The sequence below is a fragment of the Zygotorulaspora mrakii genome, chromosome 2 (assembly GCF_013402915.1).
Source record: "Zygotorulaspora mrakii chromosome 2, complete sequence".
Classification (NCBI taxonomy): Eukaryota; Fungi; Ascomycota; class Saccharomycetes; order Saccharomycetales; family Saccharomycetaceae; genus Zygotorulaspora; species Zygotorulaspora mrakii.
This window is the reverse complement of record NC_050720.1, coordinates 1,017,274-1,042,203: the sequence shown is the minus strand read 5'-3', so window position 1 is coordinate 1,042,203 and position 24,930 is coordinate 1,017,274. Positions and strand designations below refer to the sequence as shown.

Sequence of the window (24,930 nt, the reverse complement as noted above, 5' to 3'; positions counted from 1 at the left end):
AACATGTAGATAAAAAACGGTAAGTATGTTGTGAATGAGATATACAAAACAAACAAAAGCACATCCCAGGCATATGAGTACGGATAAAATTACTCTAAGGACACCAGACGTGCTACTCGATCCAAATTTAGAATTCTCCACCGAAGAACCTCCTATAAGAGAGTTAGTTTTGACAAGAAAACGATGTATCGATTCCTCAATAGTGGACTCTTTTTTGAAGCTCTTACGTAATGGCAGTGACGACATTTTAAGACAGAAGTTGAGCTCGTATTCACAGGCTCAAGATAACGGCAGGGCAAACTCTTCAAAGAAAACTTCCTGCGAGCAGTATTTGAAAAAGGAGCTATACCCTAATTGGCAAACAAGGGACCAGATTATAAGCTTCTGCGAGGGACAAAGTGAGCAGCTGAAACATGAGCTGGATGCAGGTACTTCGAAAAGCATCAGATCAAACGTAATACCCGAAATCGATCCACGTTTGGATCCGTATTCCGCAAGAAGAATCATATATGACCGGGAGGCCGCCTACAAAGATTGGAAAAGATTGAACAGCTGGATTGAAAACAACAAAAAGGTAGAGTCCATCTTACGGAATTCCAGTGCTAAAACCCTCAAACAAAACTGCGATCAGAATGCGGACTATATGGCTCAGTTTTTTAGCTTCATCAATAAAACGACCTAGAAAGCAAGAACGACGAGTTTTTTTTAGGTGTAGAACAATTTGTAAATATCTTATTGTGTACTAATGTAATTAAAACGTATCTACCTCTGTTGGCGAAAGAATTCGACTTTCACTACGTAAAGTGTGTCGTGCCGTGACGTTTTCCCAGCGCCAGGTGTCGGCTGGCTGCCGACACTAGTCGATTTATAATCGAATGAGCGAGAAATAAAATAATTAAAAAACACTTCATTCCTAAATGAAAAAGTAAATTATCAGAAAGGTTCAAAACGCTTCTGTCACCACCCAGCTTAACTCAAACTGTTTATTGTGTGCTGTGGGTATTTTAAGGAAAAATCTGAGATGAACAAAGAGCTTCCATTACCAACTTTGGAAGAGTACGAGATTTCTGCAGTCAATGGGTTTTTGCCCAAAGAGATGCCGATTGCCAAATTGTCTGATTCGTATTACAAAAAATGGGAGGCTGTAGTAGCTCAGTTGCCATCCTTACTACTGACAAAGAAAATCAGAGAGGTTGTTGATCGTTTGCCCATACTGGAGGTGAAACAGTCGCTCTTGCAGAATGTCGGCGAATTAAGGAGAGCGTATTCGGTGCTCTGTTTCATTACCAATGCCTATGTATGGGGGGTTGATCAGCCATGTGAAATTCTACCAGATTGTATTGCCGTCCCGTTATTGAGAATTTCGGATGAATTGGGGCTACCTCCATTAGCGACATATTCTTCTCTCGTGCTCTGGAATTATCAACCTATTATTACGAATCCAGATCTTATCGATGACGTTATGGATCTTTCCAACCTAACGACACTAAATACGTTTACAGGCGGTATCGATGAAAGCTGGTTTTACCTAGTCAGTGTCATGACGGAGAAAGTCGGCAGCAAATGTGTAATGGCAGGTATGAATGCAATGAAAACTGCAAGACAAAATGATATTGATTCCGTTGTAAAGGAACTTCAGTTGTTGGCCGAGGGCATAGATAATTTGGGAAGCATACTGATGAGAATGGAAGAAATGTGCGATCCCCACATTTTCTATTATAGAATGAGGCCTTATCTGGCAGGTTGGAAAAACATGGCTGAAGTCGGCCTACCAAGAGGTGTCAAATACGGCTCAAAAGGTGAATATAAATATTTTGCAGGAGGCTCGAATGCACAAAGCTCTTTGATTCAGACTTTAGATATCATTTTAGGAATCGAGCATTTTCCTACAGGCAAGAAGAATGGAGAAAATCAGAAGACTATTTCTGCTAACAGCAATAAAAATTCGTTCATAAATGAGATGCGGAATTATATGCCTAAAAAGCATCGCGAATTTCTTCAGCATTTATCTCTTGTGAGCAATATTCGTACCTTTGTGCTAGATCAGAAAGTTGAAAAACTTACTCTGGCCTATGATGCTTGTCTGGCAATGCTAAAATCCTTCCGTGACAAGCACATTCAAATTGTTACACGTTACATCATACTGCAATCCAACAAAAATAAATCAAAATCCAGGGCTTTAAGAAGTGGGTTATCGAAAGATCAAGAAAGCAAACAATTGAAAGGAACTGGTGGTACAGCTTTGATACCTTTTTTAAAACAATGCAGAGACGAAACTGGAAGCATCGCAGCTTCTGACTGGGGAAAGAAAGTCTTGAGTACTGCCGTTCTTGATGTTCATAGGCATTCTGTTATTCCTACGTTGCATAAAAGAAGCGCTGAAAAGGAAATGGATGAATCTGCCGGCAAATCTAAAAAGTCTAAACTGGGTTTGGCCGGAGATTGGATTGTAGACGCCAGTTCTGACGAGGAGAGCGGTATTGGCCGATCTGCCGGACACTGGTAAATACCGTTTATCAAAATACTTACAATTTTAAATTAACGTTTATGAAGAGCACTATTTCTATTTGTTTTAAACTGTTTCCAACTATAGTGTATAGATTAAATACTGAGAAGAAAAAAGGTTGTGACACATTGTTTTCAGTGAACAATTCGAATTCCTACTTGAAAGCATCATTGTTTTTCGATAAACGGGAAGTTTATAACAGAGATATTTCTATTGTGCTCTATATCGTATATTCACTTATTCGTTCGAACTATATTTTCTGTAAGCGAGATGATCTCGATTGCTGACTTTCATTTTCCGCTCAGAGTATTGTAACAAGTTTATTCATAATGGAAAATACAACGCAAGAATTATGAATCAACACATTTGTCTGACAAGCTTGATTCATTTGACTATATTCCTTGTACGAGACGTGTCACTTCATTAACATCATTTTCATTAATTTCAGATAATTTCTCCTTGACGACCTTAATTAGATCAGCTGCTTCAATCAACTCCCCGTCATCATCTGCAAATTGAGGTCCTAGTTTTTTGATACGAAACTTGCCATCCAAATACTCTTCTTTACCTAAAATGACTGCCAGTTGGGCACCAGTCTTTTCAGCAGCGTCGAATTGCTTCCTTGGGTTGGCTTTTGACTTATACACATATTCAGTTTCAATACCGGCATTCCATAGTTCTTTTGCAACCTTCATTCTCTCTGGTAAATAACCAGTCCAGTCTTTACCACCACCAAAGGCCATCACCATTACTTGAGTAGCGGTTGGCTTAATGGATGCAGAGGCAATTCTTTGTTTAATTATGGAGAATAGTCTTTCTACACCAAATGAGATACCGACACATGGAATTTGAACACTTTTCTTACCAGAAGCCTCAGCAAACATGTTAATAAGTTTATCATAGCGTCCACCGGCCGCAATAGAGCCTACACCAACATAAGCAGAGGCGTCTTCCGAATTTTTGGATTTTTTCTTCAATTCTCCAGCATTTTCAGGTGGAGCCGAGTCAGATGTGACAACTTCATAAATCAAGCCGGTGTAATAGTCTAGACCTCTTGCTAGGGAAAGGTCAAAAGAAATGTAACTGTCAATGTCGAAGGCAGCAGTATATCTCATCAAAGTTTCGATTTCATCCAATCCTTCCTTAGCTAGAGAATTTTCCAAGATAGCTGGATCTTGAGATAGAACGGAATGAACCTGTTTCAGTGAACCATTCAGTTTGACATATTCGCCAATCTTATCAGCAGTCTCATCCGATTGACCCTTCTCAACTGTGATTTCTTTTCTGACGACATCCCACGGTGACTTATCTAGTTTATCAACAGCAGAGGAAATCTTTCTAACATCCTCATCCTTGACACCAGATATTTGAAAAATACCATCTAGAATCTTCCTGTGGTTCAATTTAATTTTGAAGTCCTTGATGCCTAGACCTGTAATACCTTCTACTGCGATAGATAGACATTCCGCGTCTGCAACCATAGATTCATAATTACCAGCAATATCAAAGTCACATTGATAAAACTCTCTCATACGGCCTTTCGTCATTGCAGGTTGATCTCTTCTGTAAACTTTCGCAATGTGGTATCTTTTGATATTCTGAACATTATTCATAGCTGCAAACCGTGCGAATGGAACTGTCAAATCGTAACGTAACGAGCACAATTCACCACCCTGGTCCTTAAGGTCGTAGATAAGTTTAGAGTCCTCACCATACTTACCAGCTAAAATCTCCTTTAGTTCAAACACTGGCGTGTCAATAGTCACACCACCATGGCGCTTGAACATATCAGAGAGTACTCTAAAGATACTTTCCCTAATAACCATATCAGAGTCAGCCCAATCTTTAGTCCCCTTTGGGGTCTTTAAAGACACTTGTAATTTCGATTTCTCTGCTTTAGCATTAGCAGAAACTTCGGCAGGAACTTGTGACATCTCGCGGACCAATTGTAAGTGGAAAAGTTTCAGCCTGGATATTCGACTCAGCATTTAACATTCCAAAACCGAAAAACACTCCTCCTAGCAAATTATAATGCCATCAACTTCACTCATTAAACATTGAATTGTCTCCCAAGGCATCGAGAGGTTTCACGAATTGAAAAAATTTTGTATCGCTATACACGGGATAATACTGTTAATCATAATAGTTGAGGTGGGAATATGAGATATGCGGTGTATTTATATATACTTGGGCAACCACAGTTGCGTATCTAAGGAGTATTTCAATTTTGCTGCTTGCTGTTGGTGTGCTTGAGAGTCTCACTAAAGTCTTCTGTGCTACGAAAGTCAACTTGTCCGTCTTTCAACACGGAAGCGTAGCTCAAATAATCTTTAGAGGGTGATTTTGTGAGTGGTATTGACGACGAAAGAGCAGGATTCGAGTCAACCTGTAAAAGACTCTTGCCTTTTGCGGAAGCTGGCAAATAGACATTGTAAGAACTTTGCAAAAGTAAGGTCCTCGGTCCTTTTATTCTTAAAAACTTGCTTGGCCCGTTTAGCTGAGTTGAATAAACTCTCTTCAACCAATTCCAGGTATTAGCGAAGATATCACGAGATATCTCGAAGAACATCCTAACATCAAAGTCTCTAATTTCGCCAGCTGGTGGTCTTTTACTCAATAGTTTTTCATCTTTCTTCTGTAAGGGTGCCAAAGTCTGTACCTCAACGGAGTCCTTGATATTCAATTGAGAAGAGCCATTCAGACCAAGCAGATGTTCTGATTTGATAATTATTTCGTCACTCGCATCTTTCAATTCAATTGTGTAAACAGAACCAGATCCACTCAAGAGGACATTACCACGACCCTGTAAAATTTGATATTTTGATGAAAAGACTGGTCTTTGACTCTTGAAAATGGAAAACTTTGATGGCTTGATGTCCAGACTTGTATTAGCCTCGTAGGCAACTATTGAATCTTTACCCCAAATGTTCCAATCCTTGGTACCGTCTAGGCTCAGCAAACACAAGGTTCTAAATGGTGAGGATGACAGGCCCAATATCGGTCCCAATCTATTCGAAGTAAAATTAGGGGCTATCAAAGCATTAAATTTCGCTGTAGATATCAACTTATAGTAGATTGAGGGTTTAAGAGTGAAATATCTTGTCAAGTTGAACCAAACGCTTTGCCATTCATGCGACAATGAAATTGAACGTGAACCATGCAAGGAGACTAAACATCCACGGCGTACGTAAAGGTCAATCGATGGAGGTATTAGTGCCGATGCCATTGTAGCTGGTTGACCAAGTACCTGGAATCTTGAGGTACTCAAAAACTCATCATTATCTCCTTCAGAGAATAAAGATTGTGTACTTGCATCAGTGGCATTTTTCAACTCAACTTGCGTTGGAATACAAGTCGTCTCAGTTGGCCTTATCAATGAGATGAATCGCTTCGAAGGAAATATTCTGCAAACTTTACCGCTCATAATGATGCGTTACAATCTTTTGGAATCTGATAGATTTCTTTTTTGAGCCCTATTTCATTGAGACTTTTCCTTTATTTGGGCCCTTCGTTAAAAGTTCCTGTCACCTGCGAGAACTTAAAAGCCAAGCGCGAGTTAAGGTTGAAGTTCCTCAGAAATACATAAGGTATATAAATTTAGCCGATAATTAGATGGAATGATCGCATGGGGTAATTATATGGAGGAATGCAAGTATAATTGATATGCACGCTCGGGATTCCCATCAGATAAGAAAGCTTACGCCTATTCATTCGTCATCGGACGTTCGCATAGATTATTTTGCTGCTGTGGGAGTTCTGCTAGATGTTCTGCAATTTTGAACATCTTCAGCCTTTAGTGATGCCCGTGCATTAGGAGTATTCTGAGCCGATTATTCCTGCAATTGAATAAGCGGTGCCGCAAAGGCTCCCTAGTGCGTCAAAATCTGCAGACTTAAGAACAGCAACGAAATCACTGACCTGGGCCTTTCAACATCCAAAAAGTGCCCGAAATTTAGTCTATTAGCGTGTAACATGTAAAATAGACAATCAAGTGCTTTCCTTCGATAAGGAATCTTTCTTGTGACACCAACGCACAATTTGCGATTGAAACACATACTGAAGATAACAGAAAAGCTTTCCTCGGTCATACAAAATCTGCAAGAGCCAAAAAGTCCTAGCACTTAAGTTAAAATGACGAAGTTCGTCACCACGATAAGGCCTGTAACCACTGGGGAAAACTTTGAGCCCAAAAATCATTCTCTTCCTTCAAGAATGCACTACACGTATTCCCGAAATGTACCCCATAGCGCGCATCAATTGTTACGGTCAGGCCACTTGTATTGGTATTTCACCACTGCTCTGTTCGAGGTATTTATCGATTAAAAGGCTATGCTTCACTCTTGCTCTTGCATATCATCAAGCTGTTGTTTGACAAATACTGCACTGGATAGGGAAAAAAGTCTATCGTCATTCGTAAATCCATGATTCGAGAGGTCCGACCCATGACGGCTCACCTTGTTAAAACTGTCAAATCCTTTTATGATATTACCAATGTTGTTATTTTTGCTGGTGCCTTGGTTTCCCGAGAGATACTCCGTCTCATTGTCGTAAATATCTTGTTGTAAACGGTCAAACTCCTCTTCCAGTCCCTTCTTTGCTTCGATATTCTTGATTAGTTCAGACTTAAGCTTTTCATACTCCTTAAGATTGCCTTCCATAACCGTTGGATGTTTGTTATTCCGTATTATTGTTCGTTTCTTTATACACGAGCACACTCTAATCCATCATGTTTGAAGATTTTTACGCATAGTACATGTGAATTTGAGTAATCAACAAGAGCTGATAATTGAAAAACTACAAATAAAAACAGATAAGAGGAAAAGAGAGCCTGAGAATTCTGAAACGATGACAAACGCGAGCAGGAAATGTGTGGTTATTCATAACGGCTCATGCTCAACTGTTGCGGGCTTCAGCAATATGGAACTACCCAAGTGCATCATTCCGTCAAGTTATGTCAAGCGCAATAACGATGAAAAGCGTATATTTGGCACATTTGAAATGCTGGATGAAACAGAAAAGAATGAGTCAACCTCTAACGTATATACACTAATTGATGGTCGCGGCTATCCATATAATTGGGAAGATTTAGAGGCGCAATGGCGGTATATATACGAAGAACACCTAAAAGTATCTCCTGCAGAATTGCCATTAGTCATAAGTGTACCAGCGAGCAATGGTGATACGGATATGAAAATAATGGAAAAATTCTTCGATCTTGCTTTCAATAAATTGAAGGTACCCATTTTGCAAATTTTGATCGAACCGTTAGCCATTGCGTTGTCAATGGGCAAAAGTTCAGCGCTCGTGGTTGACATTGGAGCAAGAGGCTGCAACGTCACGCCTATTGTTGATGGAACTGTGGTCAAGAGCGGTGTGATGAAATCTAAATTTGGCGGAGATTTCTTGGACTATCAGATAACAAATTCTGAATTTTTCAATAAAGAATATGACGCAACAAACTTAAGTAGTTGTGAAATGTGGTTTAGCTCGAATACTTGGTTGCAACAATTTAAAAGCACAATGTTGCAAGTCAGCGATAAGAATTACAGTGAATTAGAAAGGTACTACGAACTCCAACGACAACAACAGCAACAACAGCAACAAGCTTTTCCTAATTTTGCCCTCAATCCATTAACTCAGAAGAAAAATTTTCTGTTTAAGAAAAGTAAGACTGTAACATTGGAACTTAGAGATAGTTACAAGCTAGCAGAAAGCTTGTTTGAACCGAAGGACGCGCTTAAAGCCCAAGGAGAATCGCAAGTTCAGTCACATTCACAACCACACCTGCAACAACCAGCAAGCAATATTGGTCTGAGTGAACTTATGTCCAAATCTATCAGAAAAGCAGGTGCAGGTGTCAGCAGTACTGGAACTCTTGGAGGAGGTGGTACGGGTGCCTCTCTAACCCTAAATGAGAAAGGATCACAACATAATACAAATGCAAGTTCTAACTCGCAGTTGACTAATGGAGTTGCAAATCCTGCTACGAGTGGTATTACTTCCGAACAGGTGTACTCTTTGTTATTGACTAACGTGATAATTACCGGTGCTACCTCGTTAATCGCTGGAATGGAGCAAAGAATTATTAATGACTTGTCCATAAGATTCCCTCAATACAAGCTAACAACCTACGCAAACCAGATCATGATGGACAGAAAAGTTCAGAGCTGGATTGCTATGAACTCAATGTCCAATTTACCAAACTGGGAACTCGGAAAGTGGTATACAAAGCAGGACTTTGATCTTCTCAAACAATCGCAAAGCCACAAGAATTAGTCGATTATACCTTTTGTTCGCTTCAAAGGTATACTTGACTGGAAGAAGCAACACAAATTCAATTGTGTGACCTTCAGCTCTGACCGCCTAGTGTTCAAATAGGCTATATGTATCCTCGTAGTTAGCAGTCCTCTGTACTTGTAAAATGACCTTTGTACCCTACGGAATTTTCAATAGTCATAAAGTGTTCAAATAAAGGCAATTGGAGGAATTTGCTTGCGCACCTCTGTGCCACATTTTGCTTATGTTGTCATCCATGAAAAAGCAGACCTCTCCATTTGGTACCGCTTGAATTATCGATGACGGTGCATCTTATCTAGTTGCCTAACTCCTGAAGCTTTGAGAGGAACTACAAACTTTTATAAGAAACGAGATTAACTAAAGCTGATAAAAGGAGAATGAAATAAAAATCAATGCTCTATGAAAGTAGCAACTTACTGGTCTAGGAAACTTCCAGTCTCTTTAAAGCGAACTTTTATTTATATATGGTGATAACAGAACCTTATTTAATAGTGTATCTTTTATAAGTATCACAATACTTCATTTTACAAAACGGATACGTTTTACCAAGCAATCGAATTGTCCTCTGGAAGATTTCAAGGCAAAGGGTTCTCTTGAATATAAATTCTCCCTTCCCATGACTGCAAGATATTGGATGATGCATCAACATCGCCTTCAGGATAGTTGCCGAAAGCTAATGAATAGGAGGCAAAATTTCCAGGAGTCTGAAACACAATATGACCAGAGCTAAAGTTCAGAGCCGCAAACATGATTTTATTGCCGTATTTTTTGGAGAAGCTGAACAATTTTTCATTATCCAGATCAATGAATTCAAAGTCGTAACCATATACAGCGATATCTTTGTGCTCTTTCCTGAATTTAATGGCATCTCTCCAGAAATTCAAGACAGAGTTCGCGTTTTTGGTTTCATCTTCCACATTAATACCTTCTTTGAAAGAATCATTCAATTCAAACCATGGCTTTGTATCAGAACCACAAAAACCCGCATTAGGTTCCACCCTTGTCCATTGCATGGGAGTTCTGGCGTGGTCTCTTGACATCAAACTAACACCCTCTAAAAATTTCTTCATCTGCACTGAATTTTCTCCATGCTCTTTTTTGATAGCGTTGTAGTTATTTTTAACCGAAACATCCTCATACTTTTCAATTGGCCAGTTTTTGAAATTTATTTGGCCAAGCTCTTGACCCTGATAGATGAATAAAGTCCCAGTCAAAACGCTCAACAAGACTGAGAGAAGTTTGCCTGAAATAACCCGATTTTCTGAAGAATCATCACCGAATCTTGTAACTCCGCGAGGTTGATCATGGTTCTCCAAATAAACAGTTGACCAACAGTCGGTACCATTGATGTACCTAAACAACTCAGCAAGAGCCAACTTCCACTCTTTGAATACAAACGGAACGAGATTGTAATGGAAATCAGGAGCGGTTCCTACATCTGTGTGCGAAAAGTTGAACAACTCATTGACTTCATGCCTCGATGCACTAGTATACATCTTCTTAATTTCATCAGAGGTGTATTGCATTTCACCCACAGTAAAAATTTCTCGGTTATCCCTTACCCTATTTCTCATGAAAGTGTTTAGCTCTTGGTGAAACTCGTGAATACGTGGGCCATTCAAAGTATAAGGATCACTGGGTTGCCAAACGGAGTCTTCCAACACAACTGGGGCATCTGGAAATCCTGGCACCTTTGAATATAGACTTCCGACATCTATTCTGAAGCCGTCAACTCCGTGATCCAACCAGAAACCGACAGAACTCTCGTATATTGCCTTTCTACAATCTTCAATTTCCCAATTGAGATCCGGTTGACTTGGCGCAAATAGATGAAGGTAAAATTCGCGTGTTTCTTCGTCAAAGGTCCAAGCAGGCCCACCGAAATAAGATTTCCAGTTGTTTGGCCTTATGGGTACTCCTTTTTCGTCGAAACCTTTGGGCGGGCTCCAAAAAAACCAGTTACGTTTCGGATTGGTCTTTGATGATCTACTTTCCTTGAACCATTCGTGCTCATCAGAGCAATGATTGATGACCAGATCTGCGATAAATTTCATGCCCAACTCATGAGTTTTTTCAATCACCTTAAAACAATCTTCATTGGTGCCATACGTAGGCCAGACCTTTTCGTAGTCGGCAATATCATAACCCATATCATTTTGAGGGGAATCGTAAAATGGAGAGATCCAGATAGCGTCAATTCCAAGATCTTTGATATACTCTAGCTTGCTCAGGATTCCATTCATATCTCCCCATCCATCGTTGTTCGAGTCTTTAAAACTGGCAGGGTAAATTTGATAAATTGTGGCTTCCTTCCACCATTTGGGTTCTGTCTCCGGGTGTGCTGAAAGAGTGGACATTTGAAGCTCTCTTTTCTTCTATCTACTCAACACTAGTGCCTATCTCAGCAGGTTCCCAACCATGCACTGCCCTGAGCCATACTTGCTCTGCCTCAGAGATCTTGGCTTTTATATATCAAAGTTCCAAGTGGCAAAAACGGGGATAGCGAGACACGATAACTTATATGGCTTTTCGAAAAGACAATCGCTTCGTGCTCAGTAAGATTCCCCGGGAAGCTAAGAAATGAGGCAGATGACGCCCAAAACCATTCGAAATATAGGTCGTGGACATGTGAAGGTCATTTTTCTCTTCTTGGTAACCGTAAACTGCAAACCGCCACACCTCCAGCGCGAGGGTGGCGATAAAGATTCATAAGATCCAGTGCGAAGTAAATTTTAAGCTTTGTTCTATTTCGTCTGACGAGAACACACCATTACCTTCACATTCCTATCACTAGCTTCTAGAACAAAATATTACCCCGCACTCCGGTAAATACTCAGAACCCCCCACCAACTACCTTCCCCCCTCCCCCGCACTTATTCAAGGCACCGAACTTCAAAATTCTATCATTTCTCCGAAATTTTCAAGCTTTGTCGGAAAAGGAAAGAATTTTTGAGAGGCTTCTTTTGGTGTCTGGCTCTAATCTTTCGACTCCCGGAGGTACCCCTACCCCAACAAATGGAGGATTTCATGCTGCGAAAGAGAAACCTAACTAGACTCTTTCATACATTTGATAATACAATACAAGAATCGTTACACTCAAGTTCGCAGTGGTAGACTTGACGAAACATTTTATCAAAACCGCATGGATTGTGCGAGTAGCTTTCATTTTTGAACCAATAGAGCGATTGCTAATATTTCAAGTGAGCGTTGCCGCAAGGAAAGCCCGCAGAAAATATAACATAGTATTTCGGAATACATAGGAAGCCAGGATAGAACTTTTGAGGACGATTTAGCTTTTCTTGAAAGGTGTGGTATATATAGGTACTGTTTTCCTGACACTGAGGCCTCCATCATAGCAACTAATCCAGAATTAAATATCAAGTTTGAGACGAGAAAAGTTCGCGGAAAGGTCTAATAGGAAATGAAGAATCTTTCATCGTTAGTGAATAGAGTACAAAGCGAAGCGGATAACCAGGACGCTGTTGTTAGAGGCACCTCAAGCAGCAGCAACCTGCCAAGCATAGAGTTGGAGGAGGAAGTAATACAGAAAGGGAAGAAAGATGCTGGGCTGGATCCGGAGCATCTAGAGTTTACTACCGATACGTTTCCCGCCGATGGGGTGCAAGAGGAAGAGAACGATACGCTCAGAATCATGAACGAGACCGACGACGCTGAGGAGGCCAACGAGGAAGAAAAGAACATGACTTTACTTGAAGCTCTGAGACGTTACCCCAAGGCAGCATTTTGGTCCATATTGGTGTCGAGCACTTTAGTTATGGAGGGGTACGATACCGCGTTGCTTAACTCACTTTTCGCACTACCTGTTTTCCAAAAGACATTTGGTTCCGTAACCAAAACTGGATCCTATGAAATCACCTCAAAATGGCAAATCGGTTTGAATATGTGTGTGTTCGTCGGGGAGATCATAGGTCTACAACTGACAGGTTTCATGGTGGAATGGACAGGAAATCGTCGCACAATGATCACGGCTCTCTCCTTTTTCACTGTCTTCGTTTTCATTTTGTACTACTGCAACAGCTTAGCCATGGTCGCAGTAGGTCAGATATTGTGCGCTATGCCTTGGGGCTGTTTCCAGAGTTTGGCTGTAACGTATGCTTCAGAAGTCTGCCCATTGGCTTTGAGATATTATCTAACAACGTACTCCAATATGTGCTGGTTGTTCGGTCAACTGATTGCCGCGATTGTTATGAAGAACTCCGAAAGAAATTTTTCAGACTCCGAACTGGGCTACAAAATACCGTTTGCCATACAATGGGTCTTTCCGGTACCTTTAGCGCTGGGCATCTATTTAGCACCCGAGTCTCCGTGGTGGCTGGTGAGAAAGAGCAAAATGGAAGATGCCAAGAAGTCTCTGAAAAGCATCCTCAGCGGTAGTGGCCAGGAGAAAGACATCCAAGTAAACATCACCCTGGAGCAAATTAAATTGACAATCGAGAGGGAAAGAATTGAAGAAAAAGGCGAAGGATCCTTCCGCGATTGTTTCAAGGGCGTGAATGCGAGAAGGACCAGAATATCGTGCCTAACGTGGGTTGCTCAGAACAGCTGTGGCTCAGTTTTGCTTGGGTACTCGACCTACTTCTTCACAAGAGCCGGCCTAGCCACAAGCAAGGCCTTCACCTTTGCAATTGTCCAGTTTTGCCTCGGGATAGTCGGTACAATTTGCTCGTGGCTCGCCTCTGGTCGTATAGGAAGATGGACCATCCTCGCAGCAGGACTGGCCTTCCAGATGGTGACGCTGTTCGTCATCGGCGCGCTGGGCTTTTCGTCCTCTTCAAAGGCCAGCTACGGCGTGGGCGGGTTATTGCTGGCGCTCTCTTTTTTTTACAACGCCGGTATTGGCGCCGTCGTCTACTGCATTGTCGCCGAGATCCCGTCGGCCGAATTGAGAACTCAAACCATAGTCCTGGCGCGCAACTCATACAACCTCATGGCAATATTCAACTCTATCTTGACCCCCTACATGCTTAACGAGGACGATTGGAACTGGGGTGCCAAAACAGGCCTATACTGGGGCGCATGCACAGCCGTCACTCTCCTCTGGGTCGTGATCGATCTGCCCGAAACCTCAGGCAGGACGTTTAGCGAGATCAATGAGCTCTTCGCACAACACGTCCCCGCCAGGAAGTTCAAGACCACCAAAGTCGATCCTTTCCGAAACGCGCCCGCGGCTACCGATTTGCCCAACGATGAGCAACGCAGCCTACAAGAGCGCCAACCCCTGGTACCGAAAACCTAAAAATATAACAGAATATAGCATCACATAAACACCTTTGTGTATGTAGCATCTACACTTCACAGTACTACCTCCCGTCAGTCAAGACATGCCACAGCTGGGCGGCTAAACAAGTCTCCCGGAATCCCGTACAAAGTGAGCATTGCCGTCCATTTTTCCACGTCTTCCGTCCGGGCTGAAACTCCACTGTCGCCATTCCGAGAAACTCGCGCCATGTATAGAAAGCCCAAAGCGGGGGGCAACGGTGAACGCGCAAATGTGCAAGCGAAGACGACGATCTCGGGCTGATCACGATGCCTCGCCCATGCGCACAATCCGGACGCCCATCGACGCCATCGGCGTCGATGGCAACCAGCTGACACTGATAGAGCAAGAACCTTGCTGCTAGGCGGCGCGTAAATCACTGCCGGTGCAACAGCCAGTGTTCCAGTGCATGCACGGCAAAAAGGGAACGAGCACGCGAAAACGCGTAAAAACACGACGTGCCAAACCGCCTTTTTGTCGGGAGTAAAAAGGGCACGTCGGGGATACGAGTGCGAAAACGCTTAATTAGCAGCGTTTCTTTTGCGACGTTACCCGCCCCTCCGGGAAAAACATACCGAACGTGGCGGGACATCTAATTTCACGGACAAACGGAGACACAAAAGGACAAATGCGGACATGCACCATCACGTTAAGTAAACAAAAGATAAAATGTGTGACTCAATTTAAAGGATCCATCCATGCACCGCACACAGAAGCACGTTTCTTTGGCTCAGGTCGTTTCGCCTCCAACTGCTTCTGTTTGCTGCCCCAAAGCAATGGAAGCGGTCGGTTTCTATTAAAAATCAAAAATCAAAAGTCCATTGCGTTAAATAAAGCCTGAAATCCCTTTATCAAGGTGACATGACAATAATAAGAAAGAAAGAGTGGAAGAAATAAACAAAAATAAACAACCAAAACTTAGATAGGTAGTTGTGTAGGTACGTATAGTGCCCTACAGGCGCTTGCTAGGCCAGAGGAGTCTTGAGTTACAGAGATACACAGTAATTAAATCATATGATTCCTCCGAACGTTTCCCAACGAGATGTGCAGTCTACGTTGAGGTCGATCGATATATAAACGATAAGCTGATCTTGTTTTTGGGGCTGGTTGCTTCTTTTTCTGTGTTACGTTGGTTTTTAATTTTACGTATATTTATTAGCTAGAAGGCTGAGATACTGTCTAGACAAGGATTTCACACACACAGAGGCTTGTGAGCACATTCGACTTTGTGGTAGCACCAAATTAACGGAAATAATCAGAGAAGTAAGAAAAGATGAGTGGTATTGAGAAGACTCAGATTCTACAGAAATATCTAGACCTGCCCCAGAACGGCCGTGTCATTGCGGAATACGTCTGGATCGACGGCACGGGTAACTTGCGTTCCAAGGGTAGGACTTTGAAGAAGAAGATCACGTCGTTGGATCAGCTGCCAGAGTGGAATTTCGACGGCTCGTCTACAAACCAGGCTCCGGGTCACGACTCTGATATCTACTTGAAGCCAGTAAGTTTTTACCCGGACCCATTCAGAAGGGGTGACAACATCATTGTTTTGGCAGAATGCTACAACAACGACGGCACTCCAAACAAGTTCAACCACAGACACGAGGCTGCCAAGCTTTTCGCTGCTCACAAGGACGAGGAAATCTGGTTCGGCCTAGAACAGGAATACACCTTGTTCGACGAGTACGACCAAGTATATGGCTGGCCAAAGGGCGGCTACCCAGCACCACAGGGCCCATACTACTGTGGTGTCGGTACTGGTAAGGTTCACGCGAGAGATGTCATCGAAGCGCACTACAGAGCGTGTCTATATGCTGGTATTGAGATCTCTGGTATCAACGCGGAGGTTATGCCTTCACAGTGGGAATTCCAAGTCGGTCCTTGTACCGGTATTAGCATGGGTGACGAATTGTGGATGGCAAGATACTTGCTAAGTAGGGTTGCAGAAGAATTTGCAGTCAAGATTTCTTTGCATCCAAAGCCATTGAAGGGCGATTGGAATGGTGCTGGTTGTCATACCAATGTCTCAACAAAATCTATGAGGGCCCCAGGTGGCATGAAATATATCGAACAAGCTATCGAAGCCTTGTCAAAGAGACATATCGAACATATCAAGCTTTATGGTACCGATAACGAGCAGAGATTGACCGGTAGACATGAAACTGCCTCTATGACTAGTTTCTCTTCCGGTGTTGCTAACAGAGGTTCTTCTATCAGAATCCCTAGATCTGTTGCTAAAGAAGGTTACGGGTACTTCGAGGATCGTAGACCTGCTTCTAACATTGACCCATACTTGGTTACCGGTATTATGTGTGAAACTGTCTGTGGTGCCATTGACAATGCTGACATGACCAAGGAATATGAAAGAGAGTTCTCGTAAAGGAATTCCTTTCTCGATGACAATAATAACTTTGAATTTAAATGAAAAGTCAAGACAACAAAAAATTTAATAGTTGATTGATCCTACTGTATAATCTTAAAATTTTTGTATAAGCATAGAAGAGCAAGAGCTATATTTATTTGTATGATAGAAACAATTTTTGTATACATCCAGCATTTCATGAGTGTTCGTTCCATGCCAGTATACAACCATGATTGAAAACGGATTACCCGAACTATGGGTTTTTTTGCAGCCAGTAACAAAGAAAGGCTAAAGGGGATGATGAATGAGTTATATAACAAAGTGCGCGCTGCCTTTTGAATGAGCTGAGGTCAATTGTGCTTGAAAATATCAACTCAGTTGCGAATCAAATAATGATTCTTTTAGACAGTACACATTTCAATGATATACGCAGTGCTATCCGCTCTCGTCCTGTAGCGTGGGATGCCTTAGCAAGATCTGCAGAGATTAGCGAATTGGATGCATCCACTGCAAAGACGCTGGAAAGCATTCTGGTAAAGCATGCGAATGAACCAACAAGCTCTGTGGATCCAAATTTCAAAATTAATGAACAAACGATCGCTCCTTTGATTCACCTTTTATCAAGTGCTAATAATAGCGATGCAAAGAAATCGGTGCAAAATTTAATCGCAGAATTACTCTCTTCTGAAAGATTCTCTGGTGATACAATAGATTTTTTTATCAAAAATCCCAAAAAGGTTAAAGAACTTTTCGATGTTTCTCTTGTTGGTGATCGTCAAACAGTTCTCATCTCCTCATTCAATTTGGTGACGCTTTTGATTCAACCTAAGCTAATGAACAAAAAATTAGTTTCTCAGTTGGTCAATAGTGAAAACTTTCTCAACATTTTGAACAATTTGGATTTGATGGATACTTGCTATGTCTGCATTAGGTTGTTGCAAGAATTGGCTTCATTGGAACCATATCGTTCCATGATTTGGGAAAGTCATAAAAAATATTTGCCTACACTTTTCGTTATCATCAAGAGAGCTTTGGAGCCAACAACCAGAATCGTTGCAACAAATTCCAATAATTTAGGAATCCAATTACAGTATTATTCTTTGCTATTAATATGGTTATTAACGTTTGACAGAAATATTGCATTCGAATTGACCCAGTTCTATTTACAGGATTTCTTGAATCTTTTAAAATTGGTTAAAGTCACTATAAAGGAGAAAATTTCAAGAATTTGTATATCCATAATTTTACAATGTACTTCCTCTGGTGTTAAGTCCCATAAAAAAGTTATAAAAAATCTACTGCTATTAGGAAATGCGCTACCTGTTTTGCAATCGTTAAGTGAAAGAAAATATTCTGATGAAGAGTTACGTGATGACATGGCTACATTGAAGGAAATTCTCGAAAAGGAGTATCAAGAGTTAACCTCGTTCGATGAATATGTTGCGGAATTGGATTCAAAGTTATTATGTTGGTCACCATCTCATGTAGATAATGGATTTTGGTCAGATAATATTGACAAATTCAAATCTCAAAACTGGAAGCTCTTCAGACAATTGATCAGTGTACTTATTGAAGCGAAGGAGTCAGATTTGAATGATAAGCAGCACAAAACTATTTTGGAAGTTGCCTTGAGTGATATTACTCATGTTATCGAACTCTTGCCAGAGAGTACACACGTTTTAAATGAATCGAATGGTAAAGTAGTAATAATGGAGCTATTGAATCATCCTGATCCGAGGGTTAAATATGAAGCTTTGAAAGCTACCCAATCAGTCATTGGTTATACTTTTAAATAAAGCTAACCTTTTAATATGTATATATATATATATGTATATGTATAAATGAAGAGTTTCTACCGTTTTACATCAAATTTTTTGACCTGCTTTTATTGCCTATCAGAGTATGACCTGTTTCTTCATTTTCAATTTCTTCTTCCTCATCGTAATCTAGCTTGTCCTTTAAATAAAAGCTATCCTTTTGCTGATTTTGAGTTCTATCAAATTCCTCTTCTTCTTCCTCAGCCACTGAGAATTCATTAAATTTGTCCAATATACTTTGAAAGAACGTTGGCTTAGCTGTGTTTTCATTTAAATCTTGTTTCAATTGCTTTGTACTGCCAGCGTCATTATTGAAAAAACTTGATATGCTTTGCTTACTTTTTAGCACATTTGGCGAGTTATTCACATCAACAAGAGTCTGTTGCATACGCTTTTGCCAAGGTTGTAATTTTTCGTTCTTCGCTTTCGTTGATGAGTTAGAGTAAGCACCGTCGTTATGCGCACTATAGTTTGGATTAGCGTCTGGTGATAGAGTTAATTTATAACGAGACTCTAAAATATGTAATTCTTTTTTTGCCAATTCCAAGCCCTGTTGCAATTCTACTATTTGTCTTTTTTTAGCTGCCAGCTTATATAAGAGATCTTGATTTTGCTCCATTTGACCAGTTCGATCAAAATCGGAACCAAAACTATTTCTGGGAGTCGTCACAGAATTATTAATGGAGCTGCCATCATTAATTTCATAATTTTTCATGGGACTGGATTGTATCGGTATGGATAATTGAATACCTTGTCGTCTTGGTGAGGAAGCATTTGATCTATCTATCTGAGCGGCTGCCGATAACCTCGTGGGGGAATGTTCACGGTTTTGTTCATCTCCCACAGTGAATTTGGGAAGCTCCATATCTGTCGAGTTATCAGAGGTATTCTGTATGAGAGTTGAAAAATACCTATTTTGTTACTATTGTCCTTCCCAATTGTCATTATATTTGTGTTTACGAGCCTCATGAGGCCGCCAAACCAAAGAAAACCCTTTCAAATTTTTAACAGATCGAAAAGATAAGAACTACAGGAGTTGAGCAAGCATCGCAAGGGCAAACTATGAGTATCAATTTAAACCATTACTTCACTGAAAAATGCTATGATGGTAATTTTTTGAACTTCTTAAGTATCCACGACAATGGTAGATCATACTATTTGACAATGCCCAATGATGGAAAACTCGATGAGTTGTATAACGTTACAATGGAACTGAAATCGAGGCAACTGACGGGTACCAAACAGCAAGTATTTGAGGTGTCGGAACAGCAATTGAAATTACTGAACAGAATTGCAGAACAAGAAACAAATTGGATAGTGTATCCGCTATTCATAGTGGCCGAACAATTCTATCAAATAAGCAAGACAATCAATTCAATTTCTGAACTCGAAAGGTGCGGACGCACAATACATCGTAGCTTCAACCTATGCTTAAATGATAGAAACCCAACTTTACCCAAGAATAGAAGAATTGGATGCTATATGTTTGCAAATTTAGAGTTTCAATTATACCATAAACTAAAAAACAGAGACATGATGAAAAACCTCGTCAAGGTTTTACAGAGTCGAAGGCAAGAGATACCAACGCTGAGACAAAGCCTAGCCAGATATCACAAATCGCATATGGTCAAATATAACTACTATATGGGGGAGTACTACGGCTGCTATGAAGGCGATTTCAGCAGAGGTCACGAATACCTCAGCGATGCGCTCATGGATTGCAGCAGAGATCCAAGGTTAACCAAGAAAAGGCAACGCATCGTTATTCTGCTGGTGCCGATGGCCGTACTGATGAAGAAGAGACCCGTCAAAGTACCTGAAATATATCACAATATGCTGAAGGCACTGAAAACAGGCAATCTGAGCCAGTACGATGCCCAAGTACACAAAAACGAAATTTTCTATCTGGAAAACGGCCTCTACGTCGCGATGTCCTTGATAAGAGAGCTTGTTCTGCTGAGACTGATAAAGCAGTGCTATCGGTACTACGGAAGCCGCAATATTCTCCCGCTGAGCATCATAGCCATCGGGTACACCAAGAGCACCCAAAGGGGCAAACAAAGAGCCAAGAAACTAACCCCACAGGCAGAGCGGGAATTGCTAGACTCTCTGGAATGTCAGCTTGCCAACCTCATCGCCAAGGATCACATCAAGGGCTACCTGTCGCATTCCAATAGATGCATAGTGCTCAGTAAGAAGAATCCATTCCCGTAGCCGGACGGCTCCTAGTACTCCACAGCCCGGACAGTTCACCACTCTACCCGGACAGTCTTCGTCACTATCCGGACAACCTGCCCGCGTCCTGCCCCTCCCCCGCCACACCAGACAGCAACGGACAAGGCAACCGAAATCATCTACTACGATCGGCGTTTGCAGCCACCGAAAGAATGTTAAGGAAAAAGTTTTTTCACGTGCCTGCGGGCGCTGTTCAATCGGCGCCGGCATGACTTTCCGCCACCTTTTTACCCCTGCCAATACCTGGATTAACGCTGGGCGCATGCATGCGCAACAGTCATTCATTCTGGATTATATTGACATTCTAGCGTGCATTGGAACATTTGGGAGTGCATTGTACGAACATTGTGGATACGAATGACTGTTAAATGATGATGCAATGCGCTTCTTGAAGAACTTTTCAGAATTTTGATGACTAACTTCATGACCTAGTCATGAAGTTTGTTTCTGAAGGTAGTGACGCCAATATGGATTCAAGGGATATATAAACGGGGAATACACAGTCTCTTGGGAAGGTATCTGTCTTGGAAGAGAACAACAACGAACTAGCAACAACCAAAGCTACTACTACTTTAGCTACAGCTACTTAAACAGAAACGACTGTACTCATACCAATCTCAGACACAACGATATTCGAAATGGCTTTCCTAACTTTGACTTCAGACATCCAAGAACCGTTTGTCATCCCAGGGCTATCGCCAGTATCACAGCCATCTACCAGAAAGAACTCAAGTGCGAGTGTCACTGATCTGGAGGTCGCAATGGCTTTTGCCACGGCTAATGCTGCCTCTACCGGAAGAAAAAACTCCATCACGCTGCTGTAGAGGGAAAACGCATCGAGCGGTGATTTTCCGCACAACGGCATTGATTTTCAGCATTCAGCATTCAGCATTACGAATTGTACATTAGGGAGTTTCCGGTACCTCACAATATTGGGTATTGCTTCGCTTGAAGCAGGAATATGTAAAAGCTAAAATATTTAGATTTAAAAAAATATTTTTGAATTAATCTTTATTGACTAGTTTGATGAAACTGCTTGCCGCAGCTTTCGCCGGTCAAGGGTAAAATTCCTTGTATTTTTTGTAGTAGTAGGACGATCCAACCGCACCTAGCACTGTTAGCACTAATGGCACAGGCTTCTTGAATCTTGAGGGGATACCGCGAATAACACCGGTGATTAGCATAAGAGCCGATGCTCCAAGGGCCAATTCTAAGCCATTGTCCCTGTTCTCGTGGAGCAAATATCCGCTGTATCCATACACTCCACCAAAAACTAACCCTGCGGCCAAAGATGGGACGGAACCCTTGCGGGCGTAACCCATGATACCACCAGTAGTGGTTAAAAGACCTAACGTGAAAGCCAAATGATCCATGTCTTGTACTTTCGTCTGTTTTTACTCTGGGTGAGAGTGAAGGAGAAGGTACACAGTGCTCATGGATTCGTATTTTTCTTATGGATGGAACTCTGAAGGGCGGCGGCGTATAGGAAAAAAATGTGACATACTTTGTAAGCAAACAGAGCGAGGTGTTTGATGTGGAGTTTTTAAACAGAAGGGCACTACTTTCTGCCCATGACTCTATGGTGTAGTGCTACAGTCGCACTCGAGACCGCCTTAGTTATACGTATCTTCTACTTACAGTAGGTTTACGTATGCAAGATTCATTCCGTCTTAGGTAATCGTAGAATGTGCAAGAGGGTAAAGAATGCTCTTGATCTTACTGGAGGCATGGGGTAGGTTGTTTCAACTCCAATCACCTGTTTCGCCTTTCAATACATAGACACCTGGTTTTTTATCCTTTTAGGTGCTTCCTTGTACTCGCCTTTTATTTGGAGCTTGTGAAGTGCCTCAAATAGTTGAGATCCGCACACCAGCAGCAGTATAAAAACTAGCACGTCTATTAGCGAGGAGGGCCGGCAGAGCAAATCAAAGTTGTAAATCAAGATCATGTCACAGAATGCGGCCGCTAATGGAGAACTCAGGCTCAAGATAAAATATCTAAAACTGAAAAGAGTTAATGAGCTTAACAGCAAGTTGAGAAATGAGCTGTCAAGAGAAAGGATAACAGCATCGAATGCATGTTTAACCTTAGTTAATTATGTATCAACCCATAGGGATTATACACTACCGGAACTATGGGGGTATCCACAGCCCGGTTCGAATCGTTTTGCAAATGGTCTACAGCAGAGGAATGGTCAAAATTTGGCAAGCAGTTCAGATTCCATGGGATGCTGCACACTTATGTGATCATTGTTATCCCCCTCGACTTTGCCGTCTTTGTTTTACCTTCTCAGTCTTATCTTCTATCAAAAGGGACTAATTTAGCCCCTTTGTATACCCTCCTTTTCTAGCGTCACTTTATTATTTAATTTCAAATCTTCTCTGACCTTACCGTCTTCATCACCGCACCCACAGTCGTAATTTTCTAAAACTGTTGAGCAGTCGTATTCTGGTTTTTTCAAATATTCATTGACTTTGTTATGAATATGGCATCCCCAAATGGCCGCTGTTACTCTACTTGATACTTGTGGTGGATATTTTTCCAACATCTTCACAAAATGATGAGAACATTCACCACATGGATATAATTCTGCATATAGCTGTAAAAAAGACCTCAACTTTTGCTTTTCTTCCTCGCTGGGATCATCAGGAAATCTTGCTAAGAGAGTATGAAAGTACTTCCATGAAGCGCGCCCCAAGGCCTCCTTTGCCTCTTGTTCTGGCATTGACGGCATTATGGAATCTATACCACTTTCTTTTCCTCCCTTAATTTGGTAAGTAGATGGACTCCTGATTCCATCTGTTGGTTTGTTATATGAAAGGTCAACAGAAGAGAAATATAGCCACAGACCAACAATGAACAGCGCCGCGCTTATCCGTAATAAAAAAGTATTCCTGCCAGCCGATTTCTTCATCGTACCTCTTCTTCTAGAATCACACGTAATGAAATATCGTAGTATTCCTGTGTTTTGCTTGTGTTTTGCTGTATTTTTTATTTTTTGGAACATCCTCCCTCATCTTGATATTTCATGTTCATTCGGGTGCCTTTTTGAATGATGAAATAGAAAATAGCTCTCGACTAAATATACGAAGGAACTACATGATCATAATTTAGGGTAGATACTTTGTGCAAATAATTGTTGGGCATCTTTTTATTACAGCTAATTTCTGCGCCGGTTTTGCAAGTACAAGAGGTATCTAAAAGGGATGGCAGAAAAGAGGGACATAAGGAGGGGTCCTGGTATTCGCACAGTGGAGATAAATGCAGCAAGACAAGTACATGCTAGAACTGTAAGGGCCCGTATCCCAATAGACATAGGGGCTATTGATAGTCAAGAGCCGGCAACAAGTACTGCGATTTCGGCACCAAGATTCGTGCAGCCTGCCTTACCACAATCCTCCAGACAGCCATCAGCTGCCCATAGCCACGTAAGGCATACATGTAACAATCCGAGAAACCCACCATGTGCTCATTGTGGAACTATGATAGTGCCATCACCTGTTGCAACTTTACCATTAGAAGATCACCCATCATTAACGATAAATAATTGGACTATATCAACAAAGAAAAAACCGATTTTGAACTCACAAGAATTGGAAGATTGGGAAAACAATAAGTTAAAAGGGCTCACTTTACCGGAGATGATATTTGGTAACAGCTTTGTGCGGATACAAGAAAAGACCCGCAATTGGTCGATAGAATTTAACGCATTAGATGCATTAAGAGAAGTTAAATTAAAAGATTCTGGGATTAGAGTTTCTTATTCAAAGAAATGGATGGATTCCAAACAGCAAAAGCAAAGGCAACAACAAAGACTGAGTATTGCACTGGGCTCTTCACAACCGCTGTCAGACATCGATGACTCGGCTTTACAGATCGCTCGCCATTATGACTGGACCTACACAACAAAGTACAAAGGTACTGAAACTTCTGGCAGTAAAAAATATAAATTTAAAAAGGATGATTCACAAACGTTACCTATTGACAAGTTGGCAAGGCCAGATCACATTTTGTTTTATGATGATATGATATTATTCGAAGATGAATTGGCTGATAACGGTATCTCGATTTTTAATATTAAAATTAGAGTGATGAACGAGAGACTCTTGCTATTAAGTCGTTTCTTTCTTAGGGTAGATGATGTTTTGATCCGAGTAGTAGATACTAGAATTGTTGTTGAATTTGATGAAAATAAAGTTATCAGAGAATATAAGGAAATGGAAGGAGATTACAAGACTCTTTTGACAAAGCACAAGATGTCTCATTCTCATGACCCAAAAGCTGCTTTGAGAGATAGTAATTGGGTCGCCGCGAATATCCCACTCATCACTAGAGAATGCGAAATACTGAACCTAAATGACCCAAATTAAACCTGTCGTCTATATCTTTTAATTGGTTGTCTATTCTTTTTGGTCTTTTCTTGTATGCATTTTAC

At 41.2% G+C, this 24,930-nt stretch overlaps 17 protein-coding genes across 17 annotated transcripts; 10 read left to right on the top strand and 7 right to left on the bottom strand.

The window, feature by feature from the left end:
• Nucleotides 1-34: 34 nt before the first annotated feature.
• On the top strand, nt 35-682 carry MIX23 (Mix23p; the record flags this gene model as incomplete). The annotated part of the gene is made up of 1 exon (XM_037287326.1): nt 35-682. The coding sequence occupies one exon, from the start codon at nt 35-37 to the stop codon at nt 680-682; it is 648 nt and encodes a 215-aa protein (XP_037143221.1).
• A 339-nt stretch (nt 683-1,021) lies between these two features.
• On the top strand, nt 1,022-2,506 carry BNA2 (dioxygenase BNA2; the record flags this gene model as incomplete). The annotated part of the gene is made up of 1 exon (XM_037287325.1): nt 1,022-2,506. One exon carries the CDS (start codon nt 1,022-1,024, stop codon nt 2,504-2,506), a length of 1,485 nt encoding a protein of 494 aa, XP_037143220.1.
• Nucleotides 2,507-2,898: 392 nt separating this feature from the next.
• Nucleotides 2,899-4,494, bottom strand: HTS1 (histidine--tRNA ligase; the record flags this gene model as incomplete). Its single annotated transcript, XM_037287324.1, has 1 exon — nt 2,899-4,494. One exon carries the CDS (start codon nt 4,492-4,494, stop codon nt 2,899-2,901), a length of 1,596 nt encoding a protein of 531 aa, XP_037143219.1.
• A 233-nt stretch (nt 4,495-4,727) lies between these two features.
• Nucleotides 4,728-5,930, bottom strand: AIM24 (Aim24p; the record flags this gene model as incomplete). Its single annotated transcript, XM_037287323.1, has 1 exon — nt 4,728-5,930. One exon carries the CDS (start codon nt 5,928-5,930, stop codon nt 4,728-4,730), a length of 1,203 nt encoding a protein of 400 aa, XP_037143218.1.
• Nucleotides 5,931-6,840: 910 nt separating this feature from the next.
• Nucleotides 6,841-7,164, bottom strand: EAF6 (Eaf6p; the record flags this gene model as incomplete). Its single annotated transcript, XM_037287322.1, has 1 exon — nt 6,841-7,164. One exon carries the CDS (start codon nt 7,162-7,164, stop codon nt 6,841-6,843), a length of 324 nt encoding a protein of 107 aa, XP_037143217.1.
• Nucleotides 7,165-7,351: 187 nt separating this feature from the next.
• Nucleotides 7,352-8,782, top strand: ARP7 (Arp7p; the record flags this gene model as incomplete). Its single annotated transcript, XM_037287321.1, has 1 exon — nt 7,352-8,782. The coding sequence occupies one exon, from the start codon at nt 7,352-7,354 to the stop codon at nt 8,780-8,782; it is 1,431 nt and encodes a 476-aa protein (XP_037143216.1).
• Nucleotides 8,783-9,378: 596 nt separating this feature from the next.
• Nucleotides 9,379-11,160, bottom strand: HG535_0B05290 (alpha-glucosidase; the record flags this gene model as incomplete). Its single annotated transcript, XM_037287320.1, has 1 exon — nt 9,379-11,160. The coding sequence occupies one exon, from the start codon at nt 11,158-11,160 to the stop codon at nt 9,379-9,381; it is 1,782 nt and encodes a 593-aa protein (XP_037143215.1).
• A 1,064-nt stretch (nt 11,161-12,224) lies between these two features.
• MAL11 (alpha-glucoside permease) lies at nt 12,225-14,060 on the top strand (the record flags this gene model as incomplete). The annotated part of the gene is made up of 1 exon (XM_037287319.1): nt 12,225-14,060. The coding sequence occupies one exon, from the start codon at nt 12,225-12,227 to the stop codon at nt 14,058-14,060; it is 1,836 nt and encodes a 611-aa protein (XP_037143214.1).
• Nucleotides 14,061-15,354: 1,294 nt separating this feature from the next.
• Nucleotides 15,355-16,461, top strand: GLN1 (glutamate--ammonia ligase; the record flags this gene model as incomplete). Its single annotated transcript, XM_037287318.1, has 1 exon — nt 15,355-16,461. The coding sequence occupies one exon, from the start codon at nt 15,355-15,357 to the stop codon at nt 16,459-16,461; it is 1,107 nt and encodes a 368-aa protein (XP_037143213.1).
• A 374-nt stretch (nt 16,462-16,835) lies between these two features.
• Nucleotides 16,836-18,239, top strand: VMA13 (H(+)-transporting V1 sector ATPase subunit H; the record flags this gene model as incomplete). The annotated part of the gene is made up of 1 exon (XM_037287317.1): nt 16,836-18,239. One exon carries the CDS (start codon nt 16,836-16,838, stop codon nt 18,237-18,239), a length of 1,404 nt encoding a protein of 467 aa, XP_037143212.1.
• Nucleotides 18,240-18,303: 64 nt separating this feature from the next.
• ACF4 (Acf4p) lies at nt 18,304-19,125 on the bottom strand (the record flags this gene model as incomplete). The annotated part of the gene is made up of 1 exon (XM_037287316.1): nt 18,304-19,125. One exon carries the CDS (start codon nt 19,123-19,125, stop codon nt 18,304-18,306), a length of 822 nt encoding a protein of 273 aa, XP_037143211.1.
• A 197-nt stretch (nt 19,126-19,322) lies between these two features.
• Nucleotides 19,323-20,474, top strand: HG535_0B05240 (uncharacterized protein; the record flags this gene model as incomplete). Its single annotated transcript, XM_037287315.1, has 1 exon — nt 19,323-20,474. One exon carries the CDS (start codon nt 19,323-19,325, stop codon nt 20,472-20,474), a length of 1,152 nt encoding a protein of 383 aa, XP_037143210.1.
• A 659-nt stretch (nt 20,475-21,133) lies between these two features.
• SPO24 (Spo24p) lies at nt 21,134-21,319 on the top strand (the record flags this gene model as incomplete). Its single annotated transcript, XM_037287314.1, has 1 exon — nt 21,134-21,319. One exon carries the CDS (start codon nt 21,134-21,136, stop codon nt 21,317-21,319), a length of 186 nt encoding a protein of 61 aa, XP_037143209.1.
• A 231-nt stretch (nt 21,320-21,550) lies between these two features.
• On the bottom strand, nt 21,551-21,868 carry TMH11 (Tmh11p; the record flags this gene model as incomplete). Its single annotated transcript, XM_037287313.1, has 1 exon — nt 21,551-21,868. The coding sequence occupies one exon, from the start codon at nt 21,866-21,868 to the stop codon at nt 21,551-21,553; it is 318 nt and encodes a 105-aa protein (XP_037143208.1).
• Nucleotides 21,869-22,441: 573 nt separating this feature from the next.
• STE18 (Ste18p) lies at nt 22,442-22,741 on the top strand (the record flags this gene model as incomplete). Its single annotated transcript, XM_037287312.1, has 1 exon — nt 22,442-22,741. The coding sequence occupies one exon, from the start codon at nt 22,442-22,444 to the stop codon at nt 22,739-22,741; it is 300 nt and encodes a 99-aa protein (XP_037143207.1).
• Nucleotides 22,742-22,815: 74 nt separating this feature from the next.
• On the bottom strand, nt 22,816-23,502 carry ERV2 (flavin-linked sulfhydryl oxidase; the record flags this gene model as incomplete). The annotated part of the gene is made up of 1 exon (XM_037287311.1): nt 22,816-23,502. The coding sequence occupies one exon, from the start codon at nt 23,500-23,502 to the stop codon at nt 22,816-22,818; it is 687 nt and encodes a 228-aa protein (XP_037143206.1).
• A 199-nt stretch (nt 23,503-23,701) lies between these two features.
• Nucleotides 23,702-24,865, top strand: TIP41 (Tip41p; the record flags this gene model as incomplete). Its single annotated transcript, XM_037287310.1, has 1 exon — nt 23,702-24,865. One exon carries the CDS (start codon nt 23,702-23,704, stop codon nt 24,863-24,865), a length of 1,164 nt encoding a protein of 387 aa, XP_037143205.1.
• Between the last annotated feature and the right edge of the window lie 65 nt (nt 24,866-24,930).